Source organism: Seriola lalandi, unplaced genomic scaffold (assembly GCF_002814215.2).
Source record: "Seriola lalandi dorsalis isolate HSWRI2012SDOR001 ecotype SW California unplaced genomic scaffold, Sedor1 jcf7180002054925, whole genome shotgun sequence".
Classification (NCBI taxonomy): Eukaryota; Metazoa; Chordata; class Actinopteri; order Carangiformes; family Carangidae; genus Seriola; species Seriola lalandi.
In genome coordinates, this window is record NW_019525477.1 from 1,333,076 (window position 1) to 1,360,271 (window position 27,196).

General features: G+C 41.5%; 1 protein-coding gene across 1 annotated transcript; it reads right to left on the reverse strand.

Moving 5' to 3' along the window:
* Positions 1-5: 5 nt before the first annotated feature.
* Positions 6-27,020, reverse strand: pdss2 (prenyl (decaprenyl) diphosphate synthase, subunit 2). Its single transcript, XM_023431587.2, has 8 exons — positions 26,533-27,020; positions 19,633-19,767; positions 14,205-14,403; positions 7,446-7,520; positions 5,839-6,012; positions 3,850-3,981; positions 3,041-3,076; positions 6-412 (listed from the first exon to the last, which is right to left on the reverse strand). The coding sequence occupies exons 1-8, from the start codon at positions 26,778-26,780 to the stop codon at positions 257-259; spliced, it is 1,155 nt and encodes a 384-aa protein (XP_023287355.1). The 5' UTR covers positions 26,781-27,020; the 3' UTR covers positions 6-256.
* Between the last annotated feature and the right edge of the window lie 176 nt (positions 27,021-27,196).

A 27,196-nucleotide genomic window follows, 5' to 3' on the forward strand; every position in this document is an offset into this window, starting at 1 on the left:
AGTAGTGTGTTTTTATTTCTTCTTTTAATGATGACCATTTATGCATATAGCCAATGCATTTCTGATGCACACTGTCATCCACAACAGAGCACAACAGTTTCTCCAGACGTGAGCCAGCACCTGGCTCAAACGTTCATTTGTCTCTTAAGTGTCGTCTTGTTGCCTCTGCAGACAAAGACACTCCAGGCTGCACATTTAGAAACAGCAGTGTGTGTGTGTGTGAGTACGTGTGAGTGTGTGCGCGTGTGTGTCCAGGTCAAAATTTGGTGATGGCGGAGGCGATGTTCTCCAAGGCGGATCGAGCCTCGGAGGAGGGGAAAGCCTGGATGGCCTCCAGAGCCTTGTTGCCATGGTAACAGCATAAGTCCACCGCTGAGCTCATGCCTTTCTCTGACTTAACTGCTGCCAAAAGCTGTTGAGGGATGAAAACACACATTAGTTTGTCATGTTTGTGTCACTCCTGTTACTATCCAGCTGTCAATACAACAAACTGTTAAGAGCCAGAGAAAGTTAGCTCACTCTTAAAGTGGCACAGCATTGTCTTTTTTAATGACAGGAAACCCATTGTATAACACAATCATGTCTGTATTTGTACACTGCCCCTGGTGCCACTGGAGGCAGCTTATCACATTTTACTACAGGGGAAAAATTCATTATGTTAAAAAAAGATGGCACTTTTTTTTTTTACAATGAGAAAGAAATGCCCTGAATTTTATTTCTCTGCAGGTTCTACTCATGTTTTTAATTCGTGAAGGGTTTTAAATTTGTATGTGTCTGTGTATATGCAGCCTGGGATTTACACACACGTCATATACAAGTCATGCAAGAGGAGGAAATGGAAAAAAAAACATCAAGTCAAATAAGCCCCAACCAACCGATTAAGTTTTACAGACAGCGTGAATTGGAGCGACCCCATGCGCCTCAATGCTGGTGTGTTGGGACATCTTTTCGCTGAGGGCATTTTACATCAGAAATTCTGGAGGTGGAAATCCCCGTAGGCCTTCCCTCTTAACAAAAAATAAAAAAGCTGCAAGCGTCGAACTCGGCATCACCCAGGTTACTTACTTATTTTAGAAATAATCCTTGTTCACACTCATTGCACAGAGTCTTGTTTTGTTCTGTATTAATTAAATGTTCCCTTATCTCTTAGTATCTCACACTCTCCACCGTTTACAGGTTAGGTAACCTTAAAGTTTGTCTCCTTGTTCTTCTGCCTGCTCCTTCTTTCCCTCCAGCCTCAATGTCTTCCTCATTCTGATCTCATCAATACATTCAAATAAAAATAAATGAATCATTTGTAGATTAAATAAATTAACAATTACAATGATGTAACTCAGCCTTGCTGCATGCAATAAATAAAGATTACATTTTTTTTACTGACATAAATATACATTACGTGTTTTACCACAATGAATTAATCTGATATTTTTGTTTCTATGTATGTAAAATATATGAATGACCAATTGTTAAATACTCCAACAAATAATAGAAACTTATTGATTGTTATGAAATGATTATTTCATTACAGAAATGATTTGAAATGCCCTTTTCCAAAAGTTCCAAAGTTTTCATTTCATGTCATCTTTCCCAATGACATTAACTTTTCATGGCGTTGTCATCAGTCGCTGCCACCTCACCTTTCATCCAATCACATGGACCAACACTTCACACTTCTCTATAAAATCACATGTGAATTTGCCAGCTCGCTGCTGCTGTTAACACTCGTCACTCTGATGCTCAGTAAAAATCCAAGTTTACAAGCTGACCGAAACCTGTTAGCTAACAAAAGCAGAGGTGAGTTACTGTGTTTATCTGTAGCAGCAGCTGCTTGTTTCACAGTTACTTTGCCATTGTTGCTTGTTAAAGTTTTTTGAAGTGTGGGATTTTTGCCTTTGGACAATAGAGAGACCGAAACAGAGGCAGAGACAGATGAACAACATTTCATGATAATAAATTAAGTTTAAATAGTTTAGTAAATTATATAGCAATCAATATATTAATGACTTTATATATTCCACTCTATATATTATTGAGATCTCTTTCATAACATTCTTCTTATCTATTTATTATCAAACACTTAGAGGTTCCACATTTACTAAAATTTAGTCTTGAACTTGTGATTGGTCATTCTGTCTCACAGCAAGAAGACAACAGCTGACCTCCTCACTTCTTTCATGTTGTCAGATTTTCTTACATTGTTTGTGCCAAAATATTAACAGCTTCAAAACATATCCAGTTCTATCCCAGCCGGACTCTCTTCCCTCTCCCAGGATAATACATTTCACAACAGGCAAAGTGTTTAAAAAGTGTTGTTGTAGTTGATCTTTGCTGTAAATGTAATGGTTATTTATCAGACTTAATGAGATTTGTATATTTGATTTGTAGATGTCAGACATGTACACAGAGTTCCTTGAATTATTATGCATTCCTGTCTTTGTGCTGAATCAAAGCAAAGTTTTACTCTTGAGGGCACAAGGTCTTTCTTCACCCCCCAAATTTCATCCCTCCCCCTGTCCAGCTCTCAGCTTTCCTGCTTGTGTCCCCTCTTCTCTCCTTCCCTTCGAACTTCTCCCCATGTCCCCTTTCCAGCAGCAGGTCTGCTGAAGGAGATTCTCTCACAATGCCACTGTCTCAGAGCCTCAGTGTCTCCTCCACAAATAGGCCTCGGTAACTAATCCTTCCTGCTCTGGTTTCAGACGGGACCAGATAACCCCCCTAACACCATCAGACCCCTCCTCTGTAGCTTCAGTCTCTTCTTGCACCCCTATCGCTCCCCGTCTTCCCTCACACATTGACTTTGGAAAGCTCATTTCCCAACTTTGATATAGGTTACAGTGAAAAGACATCCTGTTTCTCTGTGATGGCTCTGTGAGACGCAGCGCCTCTGAGCAAACAGGTGAAACCACTGAAATACAACAAAGAAAAATGGAACTACCTTTTAAAAATATGCCTGAATTACAACACAAAGGCAACAGAGGCTGCTGCAAAGAATAAGAGCAGAGACATTTTGTGTAGATTTTGTACAAATCAGTGGTCTTACCTTAGAGTAATCCGGCTGGTTTCTCAGTGTTTTTGCCTTGTTGAGAAGAGAAACGAGAGAGCGATTATCACCTAAATCCTGTTCTTTGACATCGTGCTCAACAACTTTTTATTGACTTTTTCAATGCTATTACCCACGATCCCAGGAATCAGTGGCCGAACTACCACCTGAACCATGACCCCCCCCCCCAAAACCTTCAATGAGAAAAGGCAAATTATCCAAAATACCACCTTACATCCTCACAACATGTTAACTGAACCAAATGCTTTAAAAGGCATCTTCACCTGTCTGTTCACCCATCGTCTAATCCTAATTAACTGGAAAAACCTAAACCCCTGTTCTCATACCAGATGGTTGAAAGATGTCATCCCATGTTTCATTAAAGAAAAAAAAAAATCTAATTTACCATAAATCTGCTAATTTCAGGAAATATGGACGTCTTTTATATCCTGTTTTTCTCCTTTGGTTACTGGGGTAGAATTCCAGTAGTTCATTATTTTACATGTTAAATGTGCAGTTGTTGCCTCTTGAGCAGGAAGAAATGGGTTGTGTGTGTTTCACAGGACTGAAAATTCTGTGCACTATATTTTACATATATTTCTTTTTTCCTGCATACTGGGATACTTGTTTGTATACAACTTGCAAACTTAAAGATATTTATTTAAAAACTTACTATTACTTTACCAATGAGCAGTCTCTTATGTGTGTTGTGTATGTAACAGAGCCTGGGTGACTGTCGACTGACTGACACTCCAGAAAGTAAATAAATGGATCTGCTGCAGTGGCGTCATGGCCCATCCTTCCTGTACCTGCTGCAGCTGCTGATGCCATCTCTCCTGGCCGACGATCTGACGGTGGAAAACTACCGGGGCGGCGCTCAAGCTGAACGACACCGGCTCTCCCACACTGCTTTTCATAAACGGCTGCAGGTCAGAGTTCAGCTACAGAAGGGAGAGCACCTTTGTCAGTGAGATTCTTCTTTCTAATGTTCAGGCACCAATTAAACAAACCCAGCGGTGAAAACGGTGGAGCTTACATTGTGCCTACGTACACTCTGAGTGACCCTGTTAATGACCAGCATGATGAGCAGCCTGCTGAAAGACACAGTCTAGCCTGATGAGGATGGTTCTCCTTCAAAGACCTCCTTTCTGCCTCCTCCCATGCTGAGATTCCCTGTAGCCGCTGAGGCCTGCAGACAGGCAGCTGCAGGGAGCCGCGGCAGGAGGGGACGTACTGATACAGCGCTGTGAGTGGGATCATTATGAATGACTTTTACACTAACCCAGTGAGATACTGCTGAAAACCTCTGAACCTTGAAAATGTTTAAGCATCTGCATTAACATTAAATACTAATGGCCTTTTAGCTTTGCTGCAAATCAACCTGATCCCACACTTTTACTGTTCATGTTTGTCCCTAATGTGAAAATAAAAACACACTTAAAACTAATGCACTGCAGGATAGTATCAAAAACCTGCTTCATCTGCGAAGGAATGATTACATCTCAAAAATCGGTCATTCATCTGTGGAAAGCATTCATTCAAAAGACTTCTTACACTGTTGAACCAAAATAAGGCCAATTAACCACATTTAAACACTGCTGCTTCCTGTAGATCAGTGGAACATGCAGCCAATCAACAGCCTGTTAGATTTATAAGCTTTGATTTAACTTGGAAATAAAAGAAGGAGCAGGGTGGAGATTCAGTACAAAGCATTATTATTATTAAAGCCTCTGAAAAGTTTCAAAACTGAATCTATTTCTCTGTAGGGTAACAGATTCATGATTTAATCTGCAAACTAAAGAATAAGTGACTAAAAGTGGATATTTTTATAATAATAAGAATCAAATGACAATGTAGAAAAGACTGTGGCAGTGTGATATGGGTCGTTCATAGTGTTGGACCTACAGAATATTATCACCTGAATCTGCAGCTGCCCTCAGCCTTACAGAGCTTCACAGAGCTTTAGTTTCTTTAGTCGTCCAGCTGCAACTTTGCTGTTTTGTGTCACTGTCACTGCTTTCATAGTGTTTTTTTTTTATGGCCGCAGCTTTTCAGAGGAAAAGCTCTGTTCATTACCTGCTCAGCACCGAACAGCAGACAGACACAGTTAACATGCTGTTATGCTTCTTCCCCCACACCTTTCCAACGACGAGTTAGGAGGGGCCGCTACAGAAATGGTCTGACGGTAACTTTCCGAAAACCCGAGGATCCAACATTCACACTGCGATTGGCCAGCTGTGCAGAGCTGAGGAGACTGGCTTTGAATTGCTCCCTCTAGCCCTATTTGTTCATTGGTTACATAACTATCTGTGGCACTTTTCCTGTGTGCACCTGAATGCAAAAGTATCAATGTTTTCCTGGAGATAATGTCTGAAAATGTGCCGTCTATTAATTTAACTATGAATATTGTGCCATCACAACTGTGTGGGCGTGGTTTAGTCAAACATCCTTACAACTGCCATGAAATTTTGATGGAAATGTTACTGCACTTACAGAAATATGTGATTCACAACCCACTTTAAACCAGTGAGAACAACAAGGCCAGAAACAGAAAAACAGAAATCTCTCATGTGAATTAATGAAAACTTTGACAGAAAACAGTACAGGACCCCATCGCTCATACTAAGAAACTATTTGAGAAAATAGGTTTTCATGGCCTTTAGACCAAGACATACGAGAGTGATTATCTCAGGGAGTAGTCCACTGTAGTGGCACTTGACCGTTCTTGATTGATCCCCCAAACACTAACTTCACTGGTATTTGGTGCTTGGTGGGTGGGACACTCAGATCAGACTTACCTTGTGGCCTAGTGATAGGTGCTTGCCGTACTTGTAGGCCAGTCTTTGGGACTCCTTGTCATGTTTGGCGAGCTCCATCGCAGCTTGACAGCTCTTGGCTAGCAGCGCCCCGTGGGACAGGAACGTCTGCTCCTCCCAAGTCGCCACGTCGACGCCACCGGTGAGACTATTCTCCTGCAGAGCAAATAGTGGCAGAGACACCGCAGGGCCTGAGCTCTCACTGCTCCTACTGTACGACTTCAAAGTTCCCACAGAGCACCTCACAACCTCTAAATCAAAACAACCCCTCCTTCTCTGTGATTTCATTTTTCAGCATGTAATTGGATGTGCACCAGAGAGTAACAGCAATTTAACACAGTATTTCCCACAAGTTCTGCAGTTATTTGGAACAGAGGGAAGCTGGGAGAGGGACGCACACCTAGAAGGGGAAAAACACACCAGTAGCTACACAAACACGTTCAATATGTTATTTTATGTCCAACATAAAACATTATTAACACCACATGTTCACTATAATAAGGTTAAATACTATAGACCATCTCTGGACAATTTGGCGAGACACAATGTAAAAGTTTTGATAGCAGAGAGAACAACACATTGTAAGAACTTCATCTACAATCTCCATTAATTAATCCTCAAAAACTTCCAGAATAAAAGGTCAGCAGAGGAGAGTCAACAATGTGTCTGTGGCTTTTAGCTCTAACGCCAGTTGTTCCTACTGCAGATGTAAATCTTTTAAAACTGGTCATAAATTAACCCTTTCATTCTTGAAAAAAAGCTCAAAACATTTCCAGAAAGGACAGGGCCCGGGAGGTTGAAGCAACTGTCACTCTAACAGGGGGAAATAGTGTATTTGTTGGGGACTATTTGCAGAAGAGGATTAATCCACATTAGTTGCATTAGTGAGTGTTACCAGCACAAGGGAAGTGGGGCTGAGTCAAAATAAACTGCAGTGGGTGCGATAATTGTAATGAAGGAACATGTCAGCCACTGCAACAGTGCGGCTCTTTGATGTGACATCTTAAAATACTCTGTCAAATCTGAGGTACGCTTTGGCTCTTAAAGTCATTCTGACTTTTTGGTTGTATAATTTAAAAAGTTACCTTTCAGAGGAGACCAGGGCAATAGGTTTAATAAAACAGGTTGAACAGTAACCTTTCATTATTTTCGGGCTGGTGCACAAAAATGCGGGTGTCTGGTGACAGGTTAATAGTTTTTGGGTAACAATGAAGCTCTATCACACAGAGGAAAAAGCTACATTAGACGTTGGATACACAGACAGTTTTTGTTGGAAGGATCAACTCATTGTTGGTTTTGAATACTGAATATCACCAGTCATTTTCTTTAAATTACCCCTATTAAAAATACCTACATTTCTATATTTTGAATTTATCTTTTAAGTATATCTATCAGCATATAAATCACTCAGAACTGCCTTTATGTATCAAATGTCCAGACATTCATATACAAATTCACTCCAACAAATGTTAAAGGTAATTTCTTTTTGTTATTTTGTTAGAAAATGATGTAATCTGACATACTTATTCTTTTCATGAAATCACCTTTCACTGCACCCTAGATCTATAAAAGTAGAACAGATACGTTACCTCTGTGTTATTGGAGTTTTCATAGTAGATTCCTTGAACTAAATCACCAATGGCGCTGGAGATCAGTTCAACAACCTGTTAAACACAGAAAAAGGGGGAAAAAGAAGCATCAGACATTTGGCCAAAGATTGAAATCCTGATGCGTTAACAGTACGTCAGAGTCGCATGTTTATCCACCGTCCTCTGTTAACTGTTGAACTGAGAGCAGGGACAAAGCTCAAAAATAATACATATAGGCCTATATATTCAAATATAATAATACGACAAAGGTGGAGCCACATTCCTCATTTCTAGGAAGTAACACACAAACAGGTAGAAGTTGAGCCAAGTGAGCATTGATCATATTTTGAACCAAAGACAGTCAACATGTCCGTCATGTTGAAGTGTCCTTGGGTTCGGGTAGTGAACCGCTAACCTGCTGCCTCATTACAGATCACTCTGGCTAACAGCATTGATTAGACTCGTGACATGTGAATGTAAATGAGCTCGATCAAAAAACCGCCACGCTGCTCAGTTCACCCGTGACATTTGTAATTAAAAAAAAACCCTGAATTTCCCCTGATTGAAGCACGAGCAACCAGCGCTGGTGTCTGAGCAGCTGGTTTGGTGAATAAATCTGAGGTGAGACGAGGACTGGAAACCAGGTGAACTGATGCAAACTCAGCTGCTCATTATCAGGCCGGAGGGGGACCTCCTGTTGGTTTCATGATGCAGATCCAGGCTCGCTTTCATTCATTATACTTTGTATTCATAGAGAAGATCCAGTGGAGGGGGCCAGATGAGGAGCCTGTCCGGTCTGAGGGGCTGAAATGGAGCTGACAGGCAGATGGTGAGACCAGAGAGCAGAGGGGTTAACAAGGTTTCGGAGTGATTATCTGACTTCAGGGTCTTCTTTGCTCTCCTTTTCTTCTAATTGATAAATTATTTGAAACTTTATTTCACTTTGGACTTTTGCATATGGAAATTAGTTTATTAATCTGTTGATGTTTACAGCCTTTACAGAAGGTAGGATTTCTGCAGGAGCAGCACAGGAAGCAGAGTAATGGCAAAAAGGAAAATGGGCTTCAAAGATGAGGAATAACCACTACTGTAATGTGTAAATGAATATATATATACTGTACAAGGGAAGCTGCTGCTTTCAGGTTTAGAGAATATTTACCTTCCTACCTTAAAAAGCTTTTAAAAGACAAAAACAACTTTTAAAAAGAAAACCTGTACATTGTTCCATTGTGAGATGTGGAGGTCTGAGTTTTGTTCAAGACTGCAGTTGCCCATTTCCTCTTACAGGGGGCATGCATGACTACATTTTTGCTTACAGAAACACGACCGGCCCCTCATCAACCACCAGATGAGAGGCTGCATCTTTTCAAATCATTACTTAAAGGCTGGTTTTAATGAATGAGTCAAAATCTGAAGTCGATCCCTCCGTCCTTCATTCACACCCAGACCAGCGTTGCACCAGGGAGCAGAGGCAACGCCTGTACAGTTCAAATGAATGAGGTTAAATTTAGAGTTCCTTCAGCTCAACCTAGACATCCTTGGTGCATCAGGAAAGTCTGGTGACGGTGGCTGCCCAGTCAGCCTCGCAGTGCCCTTTGGGTAACTGAATCCACCAGGGGAAAATATTGAGGAAACCCGAGCTTCGCCCACAGACCTGGAAGGACAATGTGCCTACAGTATTACCAGATGTGGTGTCTCTGCCCGGCCTGCCTTGGGAAGTGGGGGCCAGTGGGGGTCTTTTTTTGGAAAGTATCAGATAAGCTCTCCCCATGCCCCCCCCATACTCCATTCCCAAATCCAGCCAGATCGTGTTTTGCCGACAGGTCTGCGAGGGGGGAGAAACCGGAGCTCCACGGTGAGATTACTTTACAGTTTATACAAGTAGCAGCATAGGTTTCCTCTCAAGGCCACGACACATAATCTCCATCGCTGTCTCTGCCTTAAAAGAAAAAAAAAAAAAGGCTGGTTTATGAGAAAAACTTCGAAAGCTGCAAGAACTCCTCATCCGTCACCCTGTGTATTAAAAAGAGGTGGCACAGTGACCACACAGGCTGGGGGACCAGCCACTGTCGGTTTGCAACTCAAGTTTATTACAGTCTGAAGCTGTTATAGGATTATAAATATCAGAATCAGCAGATTTTAATGAGTGAAAATGAAATCTTATCCAGCCTTTACTGCGTTTGCCTAGAGGTCATTCTAAGGTAATACCTGTAACAATATGTTTGTATGCCTTTTTTTTTACTCAAAGAAGCAGAACCAGGTTGGATGCAGTTTTTAAAGGGGGACCATTGCTTTTACACGAGGTTCAGTGAACACATCACGCGGAGTACTGATCAGCCTGAGAAACAGTACTATAATGTCAGGGTCCAATGAAAGATGCTATCCAGTTGCATCATGGGAAATGGAGGATGCAGTGTTGTCTCTTCTCTTCTTCAGAGTCCTCTAACTTAATGGAAGTGAAACATTAAATGGCTGTTTTACCTCTTGAACTCACAACTAACTAAGTGTAGTCCTGATTTCTATGATAGTTACAGTATTTATCATCCCTCCCGTGCTTCAGTTTAACTAAAGGTGTAAGTAATAGTTTGTCTCTTCGGTTTCTGCCGACAGACACAAAGGCTGATGTCATGTTAATCTGTGCAGAAACAGTTTGACTTTATGTGATGAAACCTGTGCCGACGCCCCCTTTCTTTCACTTTGCCTCCTTGTCCTATGACCAACCTTTCCTGCAAACAGACTGCTGTAAAAACGGTCCCCACTTGAAATTCACTGGACGGAGTTTTTCCGAAAAAAAGAAAGTCATAAACTCAAATTCCACTTATTTGTTCGTTCTGGAGATTTTGACCAAGCCACACTGTCTTTATCAACAGATGAAGTTTGTGTAGATGTCACAGAACTGCAGGTGTTCTGAGCTCCTCTGTGCTGAGCAATCGGAGCTCTCTCCGTATTGACGATAACAGTGATGCTTAAAAGGTAAAATATTGATATTGTGCTAATAATACATATATGATAATATCATGATGGCACATGTCAGGCCTTACGGATCTGTTGTTTATCAGTTCATCCTCTTGCCTTTTCACTATCCATTAACTGTAACTTCATATGCTTTTGTACAGTTATGTTAGTGACTCTCTCCACTTCCCTACACTTGTATCCGAGTCCAAATCATTTGCTAAAAAAAAGAGACGAAGCACAAAAGATGAATTTGACTGATAGTATTATTGTTTTTTTATTATTTCCAAATTTTCTATAGATATTGTTACACATTGTTATTGTTGAATTCTTTTCCACACAATAACTGGACTAGGACATGTTCATGTTGACTTAAAAGTTGACTTTAGTTGACAAAAGTTGTTTATTCTGTCTGCTGATAAAGACCATGTTATGTAGTTGAAAGTTCCAGGAAAAGCAAGTAAGTGGACCTTAAGTTGAGATTGTTCTGTCAACCGCTGTTTACAAGGTTAAGTAAAAAATAAAGGTTCATATTATATCATATTAAGCAAAATTTATAATATGAAAATGTTATAAAATGATATTTCAAAGATATCTAATGCTTCTGGATGTAAGATCCCATCCACATCCACGCAACAGGAAAATCAACTGTATTATACGGTATTTTTTGTTTAGGTTCAATTACAAACAGGGGTCAAAAGTCAACATGACCTGTGAGATGAGGTTAAGTGAACAGGACTTTGGAAACTTCCCACCAGTTTAGAAACTCTTGTTAAAACAGGCCTCATCCCTGTGACTTCAGCCGAGCGACTTGTCAGTGCTGTTAACAATAATCTAATAATTGATAATAATATAATAATAGAAAATCTAATTTACCTCCTTGCTTAAAGAAACATGGCTGAATATGAGCATCTGTGCCGGCTGTGGTTTGCCCTAGGTTCGTTTTGTTTTGCTAACCTTTTCAAACATGAGTAACTGCTGAATATCAGATGTCTATCTCCTCATTACCCTTAAAAACTTCCACTCTGGGGACGTTTCCTGTGGCTGCTTCAGATTACGTTCACACTCCTAATAAACACCGTCACAGAGTTGTTTGGGCATTACTGTGTGGTAACTTGGTACCACCTGAGTTTGAATGACATTGTTTTCACCTTGAAAATGAACCAAACTAAAGTAACAGACGATGCTCCAAACCTTGATTCAACTGGTGCCAACTTGAATGCCTTACATGTGAATGTGATTAAATCAGAATTAAGCTGGAGTCATCAGCAGATCCGCCGTCATTTCATTCTCAGTGTGGTTTTTCTCCATCTTCCAGGGAAACAACAGCATCATTTCCATTACTGTAATTTGTAGCTTAACCACAGAGTGACAATTATCTCTCATGGTACTGCTGCACTGACAAATCCTAATGAAAGCCAATTACCACTGTAAAGGAAAGGCCACACCTTTAGAATTATCTTTAATTTATAAAGGAAATGTTGGATCCTTAGAACTCCTGCTATGTTTCCTAAACAGGACGCACCATGGATACCACTCACATCATATATTTTTGGGGTGGGGGTGGGGGGTGGGGGGTGTCTGCCATACAGCAGACACAAACCCAGACTGTGTGTGCTGAATGAGAAGCAGCAGGCAAGGCGATAAGGGCTGGACCGGCTGATGGGGACATCGTGGGGGGAGAGACGGTTATTTTGATCCACTTAGGGCGACCGCATTCTGACAGAGCAGCGTGGTGACAGCATCTGTCAGTAAGAGGTTACCGGGCGACGTAGTAGATATGATCTGTGGTGCACTTACAAGACCACCGCCACACACACGTCCAAAACTGAAAACTCAATAAGAAGGATTCCCGTGGTGTACATGTCAATGGTGTCTCCCGACCACGTTATCGCACACACAAAGCAGACTGTACGCCATCAAATGTGTGACTGACTGAGGGACGGTGACCCGATGTGAGGTTCTGTTTTTTAATCTAACATATGCTCCTGTAATCACCTGGTGTCTGACAGTTTCTTGGTAAAAATGCTGTGACACAGGAAGAGTGGTGTGTTTTTTTATCACCAGTTTGAATCAAACTAAAGAAGACCTGTGTAGTTGGTATTAACAGTAATTTTCACCATGGCTGAACAGATAAAGCAAAGAGTGCCACCTACAGAAACTCCAGCTAACACGACATGAGATCGACAGCAGCAGTTACACCACCTTCCCAACCTTTCTGGCATGAGACACCAGCCACGCAACGCCTACGCTTGACACCTCGTCACAGGTTAGAGACATTGACGAGTTGTGACAAGACTGATGTTTCCTCCTCAGACTGTTTCATTTTAACTGACTTTAGAAACCTAAAGAGGTTCCCAAGTTGTGATGTCCCTCGGGTTCATACTCTCGCTTGGAAGAACTGCTTTTAGCTTCTTTGCACCATCCACCTTGAACTCACTACAAAGCACTTTATAAATCTATTTGGTCATTTTAGATTCTTAATCTATAACCTTTCATTTCGGTTCGTACCTGCTTTAATCGATTCTTGGCATTACATTATTTATTAATTGTGTTTATATGTTTGTTTTAAAGTATATTTTTTGGGGCTTTTTATGCCTTTATTGGATAGTATAGTAGAGAGAGACAGGAAACGGGGAGGCAGAGAGAGGGGGAATGACATGCAGTAATGGGCCGTCTGATGCGGGATTCGAACCGGGGCCGACTGCAGCGAGGACTGTAGCCTCTACACATGGGGCGCCTGCTCAAACCACTGCACCACTCGACGCACCTATATGCTGTTTTAATTGATGTTCTTCTTTTAACACTACTCCACATCATTAAAAATTAGGCCCTTGCACTCAATGATTTTAAAGGAGTTTAAAGGAGCTATTTGTAAGTTTTACTATTGTTTTGAGTTCAGCATCAAACTTGCCATCTCCAGCAGTGGAAAGCAAGCCTCTTGTTTTTCTTCTGTTTCTATCATGTCTTTTCTTCAACTGAAGTTAGCACGCTAACCAGCTAGCCCCAGCCCGTCTCGTCACTTTCCAGTAGGAACTCACTGTAGCCTCCAATCTACCCTGAAGACGTAGCATTGCTCACAGTGCGTATCATAATCTATTGTCTTGTAACCACCTGTTCCTGCCAAGAAACCACGTTTGGTGGCAGAGAAAACTTACAAATAGCAACTTTAAATAAAGACATAATAATAATGATGAGGTAAGTGATGTAAGTAAGTGTGGAAGACAGTGGGATGGCTAACCTGGATGACTCTCCACAGAAACATGACTTCCCCATTCTTAATCCCAACAACTAAACTCTGATTGAATTGTTTCTTTAACCAGTGAAAACTGCCATCAACGGACATAAGAACAGGCCTGTTTGAATTGCTGAACGAAGCTGAGATGTTTGATGGTGGTTCAGGTCTGGAACAAGGATAATCTTGTTAATCATCTTGCGACTCCCTCAGATTTATCCTGCAGCCCCGTTTTGGGTCCTGACCCCCAGGCGGGGAGTCAGTCTACACTGTTTAAGTGAAAGAGGATTTCTGGAATGTGGAATGCACATCACACTAATGCATCAGTAATTCAGACAAAATAAAAACATGAGGATATCATATAATAATATCCCATAAACTCCAGGATCAGTTGGACTCTATATCATAGCAGTGGTGAGATGTGGAGTTTGGATGTGAGAGAGAGAGAAGATGTAGTGACGCAGACTGACACTGATATGTCTGGACACATTAAGACAGCAGTGTTTCTAATTAATATCTCTGATGTCAGGTAAGATATTTCTCACGAGTACAGTTTGTTAATGGCAGTGTACCTTAGTGTTATTCAGCTGGGCCAGTCCCGTACAAGCGTTGGCCAGCAGGAAGTCGCCGCTCAGGATGGCCATCTTATTCCCAAACTGCATGTCCTTCAGCGGGCCGTCCGACACCGTCCACTCCTTCAGATTGACTATCCCACGATGCACCAGGAAGGCCGTGTGGATCAACTCTGTGATTTCTGCCAGGTTCCTCTGGCTTTGAAACAGAGGGAAAAAAAAAAAAGGTAAATTTTAAAATCACAGCTTTTTTGTCCACAGCTTTTAAGAGAGGCGTTCCCAAGGCTTGACAGTTAGAGAGCTTTTTGACAGAAACCTTTTCATTGTCTTTATGCTGTTGAAATCTGCAGGTTTGGCAAGGTTGAAAATTCATTCACAGCATCATATACAGGTGTGCTGACCACAAAGGATTCAATCAGAACAAAGCACTTACGGGTTTTCATTTCATCCGTCAAGCAAAAGGGAAAAGCATCTATTTACAACAGAATATACAACATTCACATGCTCGGCTCTTGTCTTTCGTTTGACTGAAATATACAACGCTGCTCCGAACACAGACCGGTGGGGTCCTCACAGTTCAATCAAACTGTATCTGAAATATTTACTGACAAGTCAACTTAAAGAGAAAATTACTGCGCATTTAAAAAAATAAGAGAGTTCTCCAATTTTGCTTCAAAACCGTCCTAGTCACAATGATCGTACTCGAGGGCACAATGTCAGACATCTTGCCACACAGCGTGTCAGGGGTTGTGTTTTAAAAAAAAGAAATTAAACTTATCATTAGCAAATAACAGCTATTCTTGATTATGAGAGAAAAGACATAAAAGTGGTCTTTGAATAGAGCCTTTCAGAGCAGCCTTAGGGAGGATATAATCAAATGTTGATTCAGTCATTGGTGGGGGATAATTAGGCCCTCTCCATATGGAGGGAGCTCACCACGCTGCGACAGGAGGGATCCATCCAGACAGGGTTGGGTGCGCTGATAGCCACTTACGACCTTCTTTCAGCCGCTATGAGAACCTGATGAGCCGGTTGTCTGCCTTGCGCTCCAACCCCTTGCTACACACACACACACACTCACACATACGTATCTTGTAGCCAGGTAATTGCTGTGTTCAACATCGGCATGGAAAAGATGTGATTAAAATTCAATAATGTCATCTATGTCGCCTCTCAATCACTTCCATTGTCTGGTTGGTTTCTCTGCTTGGTGACGCAGAGCAACAACACATGAGAGTTAATAAGTTCGGGGTTTAAATAAGAGGAAAGTAACAGGTTGACAGCTGTGTGCGTTTTCAAGGTGCGACGGAGGGATGGATTCACTCGACAGGTTTCAACAGGTCGACTCGTTACAACAGAGGAAAGTGAGAAAAAGCTGTGGCTGATTTCACGTCATAAAACAACATTTTAAAATTTACTCCAAGTCCAAGGTCAAGGAACCAAAATAACAACAGCAAGAACAACGTGACTGAGACAAACATACATCTACTTACAGTGTGGTTCATATCAAGACGCCACTGTGACCATCTATCAATTACTCAAACAACATTGATAAATAATCATTTAAGTTATTTTCCTAACAAATACAGTGGGAAAGAATCCATTGGTTCCAACCTCTCACACGTGAGGATTTGCTCTTCTCATTGTAACTGAATCAGTTCTGGACAAAACAAACAATCTGATGACGTCTTATTGGACTGTGGGAACTTGTGGTGAACATTTTCACTACTTTCTGACATTTCATAGACAAAACAATTTATTGATTCAATAAAAAATATAATCAACATAAAAATAATTGTAAGATGCTGCTGCACATAAATTCATGTTCAGGTGCGCAGATGGAGTCTAATCTAAGTTGAGGAGAGATTCATATATAATTGCAGATGATGGCTGAGACATGTAGCTTCACTGACCACAGCTTATTATGTTGATGTATTATTTTTATTTCAGAGTAGGAGAAGGCAATATGGATACAAGGCTTTATCTATCCTCTGTCCCTCTGCACGATCCACCAACTTAAATAATAAATAGACAAATCAAGAGCCTCTAACACACGGGCACAAAAATAACGCAGTCCTGGTTATTGATTTGAAACATTCCCCACAAAGGCCTTACACAACTAAAGATAGTAAAATGGATAAATGGTTAGGATTATATCGTGGCTGCTTTTACCGTCCCATGATGGTCAACATATGTAGGAGACTTGCCCTGACAGGAATGAACCAATATGAGGAAACACACACCCTCTGATCTACTTTTAAATTATGAATTTAAAGTATTGAAAAACTGCACAAAACCTCCAAAATCTCAAATCAGTCAAACCCTGATGCCTGCACTTCCCAAAGCTGCGCCTCCAGTCTAGTAGTCCTGATCAGTAGCAGTGGAGCTTGGGGAGGAAAAAGGGGGACAAGGGGGCCAGTGTATAAATAGCTTTGGTGCCCAGTTGCATAGCAACCGATGCCATCTTGCTGAGGTGTAACGCCCCTCACCACGCCCCTTGTCCTGACTGTTCTGTTCCATTTTCCTCCCTCTGCAGTGTGCCTCGCCATCAAATACAGCCTTGCAGATGTGAGTGCGTCCCTGTGTGTGCTTTAAAGAGGTGGCCTGTCAATCAGACGGCCTGCGTGATGTGTTCAGTGGCATGGCTTTCATCTGTCACAAGAAATTAAGAGGTGTGGTGGCTACAAGTTGGACTACCTGTGAGCATGTCTGTGTTTCTATCTATCTATCTATCTATCTATCTATCTATCTATCTATCTATCTATCTATCTATCTATCCATCTATCTATCATGGCGGTGCTTTGGTGAATCATCAGTGTCAGGCAGCAGAGTGGGAAATGCTTTACAAATGCTGCCTGTCAGTAGGGAGGAAACTATCCCCCGGAGGTTTCAATCACCCCCCCAAACCCGCCCCACCCCGTCTCCCTCCATCCTTCCATCTCGCCATCAGCAGAGGTGCTAATGAGCCCAGGAGAGGTGGGGGGAGTGCCGGGGGGAGAGAGAGAGAGCAAGATAGTGCAAATGAGGTGATCAAGTCATGCTGTGTGTGTGTGTGTGTGTGTGTGTGGGTGTGTGGGTGTGGGTGTGAGGGAATGCTGCATGTTGGATTCAGTGATCCAGTGTCACAGTGATGTGAGCGGCAGGTTGTGACATGAGGTGAGTGTGTAGTAACTCGTCCAGTTGTGAGACACGACCTGCCGACGCGGCTCGGCCTCTCAGCCTGAACAGGACAAGACTTCAGCGCTGCCATGACGCCTGGTTTATTCCAATTAGCTCTAATATTAGGATGTTTCTGCACAGACACGGCTCCTCTACACACATGTGCCTTGTGGCAGCCAGCAGAAAGAAAGGAGCCTTTCAGGCACCCAGCACACAGCCACGCCAAACACAGCAGTCACTTCTGGAAACCACTTGGCACACACCCACATCCCTGTTGTGAGACGCACTCTGGTAGACGCAGTGTGTGAGAAAGCCACAGAGGACCTGAGGGTGCTACCTGCAGCATTTTAACAGCAGAACATTAATACCACATTTAACACTTTATATCTTAATATGTATAAAAAAAATCAATTAACGTTGGAGTTTGTAATGTTTATTTGAGCCTGATCTGAATACACTCCACTCACGTGACATACCTGCTGCTGAGAGAGAGCGGGGACGATAATTACGCTCTGTAAAAGTCCCAAAACACGAGCAGAGCAGGAACGTGAGGGCAAAATAACGAGATATCACATGGAACGCGAGTATGCACAACAAGCGCTCGTACACTCACACACAGTGAACTTATGTTGGGGGAGCAGGCAGAGACGGTCGTTACCAGCCATCGGATATTGTGGAAGTCCAAACACCTCGTACAAGTTAGAAGAGCCTAAGCATATGACAGCGTTTAGTTACACTTAGTTACAACTTTTGTATAGGAATGATTCTGTCTCCAGCTTTCTGATCGGTGGTTTCCGCTGCACTATAACAAGACTCAAGAGTCTCCAGCCGCGCTCAGCGCTCTGTGAGGCTGTAATGCTCGTTGTAAAGAACTCTTAACCGAGATCCAAAATGTGATCTTTGAATTCAATCTTCAGCGAGTCATGGAGGTTGGTGTCGGACTATAAAAGCAATCAATTATTGTTCAGGTCCTGTGCTTCTGCTGTTGATTCAAACATCTCACGTTCTTTAAATCTCAAAATACAGTCTTTTGTTTTTAATAGTGAATCCTTCAGGTTTTTATATGAGAAATGAAAAGGGATTTAATTGTTTATTTATTATTCACCACTATAGTCTATACATCAGTTAGCATGTTAACATATTCTTACACTTTTTAATTAGCACTTATTTGAATTAGCTCTGAACACTAAGTACAGCTGATTCCAAAGGGAATGAATTTAGTTTTACAGGTTCCGAAAAATAAAGATTTTGACCCGATAATTGCCGTAAATAAAAACTCACCAAAATGATTAAGGTTCATCCTCTGAGGACCACGAACGTCAAATTTCATGGCAATTCATCCAGTAGTTATTGAAATATTTCAGGCTGGAACAAAGCAGTGGACAAAACAACCGACCAAGATTGCCATCCACAAAGTCACACCACTGGCTAAAAACGAAACATTACAACTTAAATCCCGCCTTGTAACTGTGGCTGTTTTTCCCCCATGTTCCATCATACATCACAAGATGATGTAGTGCCTCATTTACAGGAATTGATATGGACAATAACCACAGAGGACAGGATAGAATTACCCTCACTATTTATCCTTCAGCAGGCACGTAACACGGACAAAAGTGGCATCGCCTTTCCTGGTCTGCTTGCCACGCACATTTATGGCTCTACCGTGCAATGCTACACGTGTTTTTACTGCCCACTGTTTTCTCCAAAAGCAGCACATACATGAGAACTGAACTCTGTGGAAGGCAGGGAGTTTGTCTGCTAATGTGTGGTTACAGGTATGAACTATTATCTGTGGATTTGAATTACCGGCTTGGGTTTAATTAAACCAAAGAAGTTGCTTGGTGTAAACCAGCTGCGGTATGATAAAGCTATAATTCCTAAGACGACACTCTATGACTGTGATTAAAGTTGGAAGACACCATTTAACACCTAACAAAATCCTCAAGGGCATAATGACTTTTATACAATGTTTTGCCAATTAGCTCCTGAGTTACCACAAAAGCAATAGCAACCAATTACATTTTTCACAGTTAGGCAAGCTTTGGGGAATTTTCTGCATAGGAGGAAGATTCATCAGTGCAGCCTGCTGTTTTAGCTGATGATTCTTTGATGGATCTTTAATGATGATCTTACTAGTAATAAGCAAAAATTTAGTACAATTATAGTTATAAAGTCCTTCACTTGTCCCACGACTCAGCCTAATAAAAACAGTGCATACAGTTTGCCTGAACCACCAACCCAGTGTCAGTTATGTCAGGTGATTTACCTGGGGTAGATGCCACTGACCATATCCTGAGCCAGGAGATCGGACGCCGCGTGGCTCGGCCCCGCCGCTTTCGACATCAGCAGGACAATCACACCCCTCATCTGAAGATTGTTCCTGTTGTCGTAGACAAAGCCTCTGCAAAGACACACCACGAGCAGACAAAAATACAATGAGCCATACATAAAAAGCTTATGATTTTATATTAATCCTGTTTTTCTTTCTAGTTAAATGGTTAATAAATGGTAAATGGACTGAACTTATATGGAGCTTTTCTAGTCTTATCGACCACTCAGAGCACTTTACACTGCAGGCCACATTCACCCGTTCACATACACATTCCTTCCACACGTACAGCACTTCTACCACACACACACTCATACACTGATGGAACAGCCATCAGAGGCAATTTGGGGTTCAGTATCTTGCCCAAGGACACTTTGACACGCAGACTGGAGGAGCCGGGGATCGAACCATAATATATAGTTGCTGAAAATAAACATCTTTCCCAACACCCCAGGGCTGAACAATTAATCGAAATATTATCGAAATCACAATCTGACCAAGTGCAATACCCAAATCACAACAGCTACAATTTTTTTTTTTTTTTTGGATAAAGGTCAAATGTGTCACAACAGACCACAAATGAAGCATCGTGATCCTACAGAGACACAAGCAGCTGTGCAAATCCTATTCTCCTGATGTAAAGAAACATACTTGTTTGGTACAGACCCAACAAAAATCACATCATCATCATGTTTATATATTTTCAGTGAAGCTGAAATGCGAAAAATGACCATTTAAACTAAAATTGTGACTCATATCAAAATATCTGCCCAAATAATCGCAATATGATTTTTTTTGTGTAACATTGTTCAGCCCTACCAGACCCTGCTGTCTTCTGTTTTACCTGCTCCCTCTGTCAGGCATCGCCCTCTTTTAATCAGCGATGCTTAAGAACCAGTAACAGATTGATAACAGTCATATGCAGAGTAGAAACTCTGCAGTTTTGAATAGTGAACGTGACACTTTACTGAGCCTACACACTGTTTGCTATACAATATTAATAGCTTAGTCTTGCACATCAGTTTAATGCTTCTTGATCTTTGTGAGACAGAGTTGAGATCATAGCAGTTTATTAGAGATCGCATCCATTCTGTTGAATGAAGATCTGGAGCAATAATGGAACAAAACAATATTAAACTGTACAGCAGGTCATGGTGCAAAATCAGAATGGAAACTGGGAAATTGTGCAAATTAAAATAAAATAATAGGAACATATATATATGATCAGTTTTGCTGCAGAACAGTTTTTTTTTTCTTTTGGGCTGTAGGTCTCCCGCCCCCCAGCCAACAAGCTCCTGACAAATTCACAGAAACACATTCACACACGCACACACACACACACAAAGACACACACAGTGCGCAGTGGTAGCTGCCTGCGTGGTGGGCAGATTAAATATCTTTTTACTCTCTCAGGGGAGCAGTTAGACAGAGCACCTCTAATCCTGTCCCTATGGGAGCCCCTTGTGCCATGAATCACGTTCTCGTTAGGGGCTCCGAGGCAGACAAGCGGCCACGCCCCCCTCTGCTCGATGCCCAGACACAGGCCTCACCACCCCACCACCGACTCCGAACCCCCACCTCCACCCCCACCTTCTCTGACCCACCCCTGCACCACAGGGGGAGGTAGAGGAACTCGAGACAGACTGGATGTGAGAGATAGAGCATGAAGAGAGGGAGGGGACGGAGAGAGATGTGAAAATAGAGGCCAGACAGAAATGTGAGAAAAGATGACAGAAGAAATATGTAAGTGTTTCACAGTGTTCTGGTGCTGAGAGGACTGCACATTCCCTGAAGCCATGTTCCTTCCCCAAAAAACCCAAAGCTTTCACATAAAACACCTCATGCTACGTCCCCAAAAATTTACGACACAACTGACATTATGTAGCCATAGAAATTTATTTATGGTCACTCTAAATTTTTACTCAGTTGGAAAATCGTGGCTATCCTGGCACGCTGATGAACGCAGCAGCATGGCCTGCTGAACGGAAAACGGCTAGAGAGCAAAAAAAAAAAAAAAATTATGAAGCTGCTCTCCTCCTGGGGAGTCCGGGTAAGCCAGTGGCCTGAGGGTGGCAGATGATTAATATTTATGTCACTATCCACACCAGCATACATCAATCAATCACATCCGCCCTCCTGCAAAGGGGTGGTGCAAGGATGATGTGGAAAAAGAGAGATAGTGAGGGCTACAGGGAGGGAGAGAGGGAGCAGGAAGAGAGGAATGGGCTGCTGTCATTTTAAAGGGTTGTGAACAGGTCACCACGCCTTCTGCTCTGCAATTGCAGCGCAGGAATTCAGGAACTTTAGCCGTTGTACGCAGGGGCTGGAATTAATGCATGCAAATGTATGACCTCACATGTGTGGTGCCATATTGATCCTCTGCCTTTTTTTCCTTAGTAATGAATGAATGAATGAATGTGTGGCTGCACTTTTCTTACAGACAGAATTTATGCATCACATTCACCTCTGTGTGCAGGGCAGATACCTTTATAGATTAAGATCATGACACGTTTAAGAATATTGACCAACAGTTTGTTCCGTTCTCCAGGATCTGATTCTCACATTTCCAAAAAGAAATCAATTGTTTTTTACTCACCAACAAAAAAACATGCTAAATATTTGCTGGTTCCAGCTTCTTAAGTGTGAGACATTACTGCTTTCCCCTGTCGTACATGATAGCAAAGTGGTTATGTTTGGGTGGTGGACATGTAAAGACATCACCTTGGACTCTGCAAGGTGATTAACTTATTAATGAAGATTTGAATGGGCTGATTAATGAATAATGAAAATAATAGTTAGTTGCAGCCTTATTGCCAAATGATAAATGATACAATATCTATTTTAACATTTAAGGGAATTGATTTTATAGATCTAGAACCTCTTTCACTGTCTGTTTTCAAAAACTGGCCCGGGACTTTTGACTTGGACTGGCCCACCAAAACCCATCTTGAGTCACACCCTCACATACAGCCTGTGTCACACATCATGTAGTAAAAAGAATAAATTAATCTTGATGATTTGTAAAATACATGAAATAGACCAACTGGTAGATTAAACTGTAGTTCTGTTTTTCACTTTCCTCTGTAGTAACTACAGAGAGCGTGAGACTAGAGTTCAGACAGGACAGTACAGCGGTAAATACAACAGTAACTGTGGTAGTTTTTCTCCCTTCATTGGATCTTTATGTAATAAAACGTAAAATATTCTTCTGATCTGAGCTGATCTCACAGACCTTGAGTATATTAACGAAGTTGTATAACACTGTCCGCCTGAATAAACTCAGCCTACATTCCCGTTGTCTTGTACATGAGGGAGATGACGGCCACACAGAGCCATGTGCAGCCAGCTACACAGGGCTGATCACCACACAGTGCTATCAAGCTGCGTCTCTCGCCCTTGCAGCCCAACATCCAGTGCGGCCCACCGGTCGCACGTTACTAAAATCAGTGCTGTACATGTACATTTAAGACTGAAATGATGACAAAAAAGACCAAAGTGATATATTGAATATATGCTATTGATAATATACTCACAAGATAGCTAGCAAGAAACTAATATAAAGTACATCTAATGTCATCCTTGAGTTACCTCAGCCTTGGGCCTCGGGTTCGATGAGGCCGACACAGTGCCCTCGTGATGGTGATCAGTGTTTTGTTTTACCAGCACAACAGATTTGCGAGGTCCTGCCTGCAAGTCGTGGCTGAGGGAATAGATTTACAGGATTTATGCTGAGTTTTGCACCACAATCTTTGAGTAATAGTAAGTAATAATAGGTAAATTGAGTAATAAGTTATAACAGCATGAGAAGACACACTGTAGTCACAGTCAGCGCTCAGTTCAGTTTGTCCTTTGCTAAGCAACAGTTTAAATACATAAAATATTCTATATAAAATCTTCCATTGCTGGTGTTGCCACTGGAATTGAGGTTTAATCAAACCACACCAACAGAGTTTTGATCTGAAGGCAGATTAGCTGCATGTGAGCGGTAAACTCTTCATATAAAGATATTTTCCAAACTTTAAATTTGATTGTTGCTTTTTTAATCATAAAGATTTAATGTTAAAGAAAAAAACTTCAGCTTCGAAATCAAGTTTCCATGAGCTTTAAATCAAAAAGTCAACATTGTAGAAAAGAAGACACAATGTTTTGTGAAGATGTCAAGGCTGCACATTGGAAAGTGTTTGGCCTCAGTGTTGCAAGTGTTGTCGTTGTTGCAAAGAGCTCTGGACGTGGTCGATCAAAGGACTAATTTAGTCTCATCAACTCTTTCTTTTACACTACAAAGCTGTACACGCGCTTCTATAAACTGTAGTTTCATTTCAGCAATTTCAAGCAGGCAGACTTATGGAGCATCAGTTAGGGTTAGTCGTCATAACGGTCACCATATGGATCAAGGTACTAAAGGTCAAAGGTGAGATTGCAAAAAAGCAGCAGTAGAACTGAATTCTAGTCTGAGTCCACCTCTCAAGGACTGTCCTTAAAGCAAGTAAAGTTTCTTCTCCTGGGCTGCAGTCCCCTCGCTGTAACTCCACACTTTGGGGCAAAGTTAGCTGAGCTGCAGTTTTTGAGAATGAAAGGAAAGGAAAAACCGAAACCCAACTCCACGAGGGTCTGCCTGTCTGCTGTTGTGGATATTTTTATCTGCCGCGTTTCTAAGGCAGAGACACAGAGGGAAATACGAACCAGCCAACCCAAGCTGACAGTGAGGAGTCAGACTGTCAAGAGGTCTGCTTCCCCCCTCGCCACCCCCGCCCCCTGCTACAACACCCAAATGGATTGTCATATCAGATTTAGGTGTATAGGTTATTACACCCTTGGGCTCCTGTTTCCAACACGACCGTCTGCATGGCGGGATTGAGTTTGAGGACTCTCTCTTCTCGTTCTCGTTGCTTCGTTCTCAAAGTTCCTGATTTTCTCTTGATAAAACACAAGAACTCAAGGCAACTCCTACAATAAAGTGGTAGAAGATGTGTAGCTCCTCCTTCATCAACACACAATTGTGGGTTTGCAGTTGCTTAACAGCTCCATTAGCTTTGTGGAAACATAGTTAAATATAAAAATATATGCTTGGTATGGCATGGTTTAGAACCGAGTAATCTAATCAAGCTGATTTACATCTACACAGAGGTGACAGTGACACAGTCTTTTGCCCTGGCCTGCAACAGGGATGAATATACATTAAATATTATTATATGAGTATTAATCAAATCACAATATTCAACAAACAAACTGAGAAAGGCTGTACAAGTATTAAGAGCTGCATTTGCATAATGTAAGCAGATGCACGGGTTTGAACAACCTGTCATGTCTCTGCGTTTAAATCATATTTGGAATCTTTTTCTGAAAGTGAAGAGTAATACAAAAAAACTCAATTCACATAGACCAAATTCAGAGCAAAAATGCAGTTGAAAGTTCCCAAAAGTGGCCTCACTCTCCTTGTTAGTATGTGCGCGGTCTGATTAATTTATCTGTTGAAATCTTATCGGTTTTATTTTGATTCTGTCTAGAGGGAGTTTTCCATTGCTTCTATCCATGCTTGTTGCTCAGGCTCACATACTTTTCTTGGTACTTGTTGTTCACTGAAGTGACCACAGTTGACATCACATGGTGAGTCGCTACTTCTTATCACAGCAGGTCACACAGTGTGGCTGTAAGTATTTACATGATATTCTGAGGTGTTTTTGTTTATAGTTTATACGGGATTGTAACTTATTTTTTCTTCACATCTAACAGCCAAATGCCAACATTGTTACACACATAGTCCTGGATTGACACATCAGTCTATGAAATAACATGAAAATAAAGAACCAGGAAGCAGCAGGCTGTACACATCCAATGCATGAAGTTAAGAATCAAATCTATTTTTCGCTGGCATTCTTGCATTTTACGTGTCTCCTGTGAAAGAAAAACACAAGAGGCTTTCAAATCCCACGACTCAGCACTGAGGTAATGACATCAAATCAATGAAGTCTTTCACTACTGCCTCTGTCTAAGATTTGTGTTATGTAATAAAGAAGCTTGAGATGAGAAAGTCCTAAAACATCGTTCGAACTGTAAAATATATAAAATATGTGTTCGACATATACAACAGCGGCTGGATGTGAGGAAACAAACATGTCCACTCTGTCTGATAAAGACCACAAGTTGTGTGGGTTTTAATGTGTGCTAACATGACAAAAATTACACTCTATCTGTGCAAAACTCAACATTCTCCTCAGCATAGTATACACATGTAAATAAACTTAGAGTATGATGCACATAGACTAGTTTTGAGATGGTTAGTAAAAATAATACACACAATATCACATTTTGACAGCAAGCAAAAGAAACATCAATGACTGACAAAAATCTCATATTGATCACTGACAACTGATGTGTACCCACATGTAAGGGGATACTATGAATGCTGCAGGCGGGGTCAAGTGTGTTTGTGTGTGGGTAAATATTGTAAATATCAACAAACAATGAAATGAGTGCTGCTGGGTTACATAAGTATTAGTAGTAAGAATCTAATCATCAGTACAAATTCTCATTAGTAAAAATGAGAAGTACATGAAAGGCACAAACTAGAGTCAGCATCTCCCTCCAGAATTATAAAAGGGGAAAGGTTGTAATTTTATTTAAAGAGAGTGTCAGTTACTGGATTGTATTAATGCCAACATAGAGTGATTAGATAATAACATAAATCTTCTTTAAAAGTTAATTGCCTATAGTTGAACATCTGCTGAGAGAGAGTGGTGTTTTTTTGGCAGTTTTTTTTAAATGAAGTTTGGTTTGGAGTTGACTCCTTGGTGGAAGTAAATAAGGTATAAAGCAGTGTCTCTTCGGCAGTGTTACCTTGCAGTGCTGAGTAAAGGGTGCTGCGTCCCGACCAGCTTCCGGACGTGCATGGCAACATTACTGAGTTCATCACTGAGCAGGCAGCGGAGGCTCATGAAGGAGGTTGGATATCCGACGATCTTCTCTGCATCGGAGACCACTTTACTCCAGTTTGAAGGTCCCGAGCTGGAGAACAGACTCAGCGTCCTCTGTCCTCGGCTGGACAAAGCTCTGCAGGAAAGACGTGACCATGTAGTTGGAAGCATTTTCTCTCTGTTATGTTTCTTCTACTTGGAGACAGTTGCCATTCAGGTACTCGCTACCATGTTAAAATTGTATCACCAGATTCAGTCGCTTATGTTGTGACGTGTTATCTACAATGCCACATCTGTACTGTTTATAAAACGTATAATTTACTATCCTAACACACTTAACATAATGTCATTGTGAGACTAACTAGCTGTGTTTCACAACACACGACCTGACACTGCGAGCCGCCATCTTTACACACGTAATACGTTACGTCGTAAAACGTAATGACGGCTGTTGCCAAATTCCGATACGCCCCGTCTCTGGAGATCACTTCCGGCCAAACTCCGTTTAAAAATCAAAGAGTTTCACGTTGTCTTGTGTTTTTGTCAAAGGTCCGCAGAGCTAGAACATGATATTAAACCATTATGGT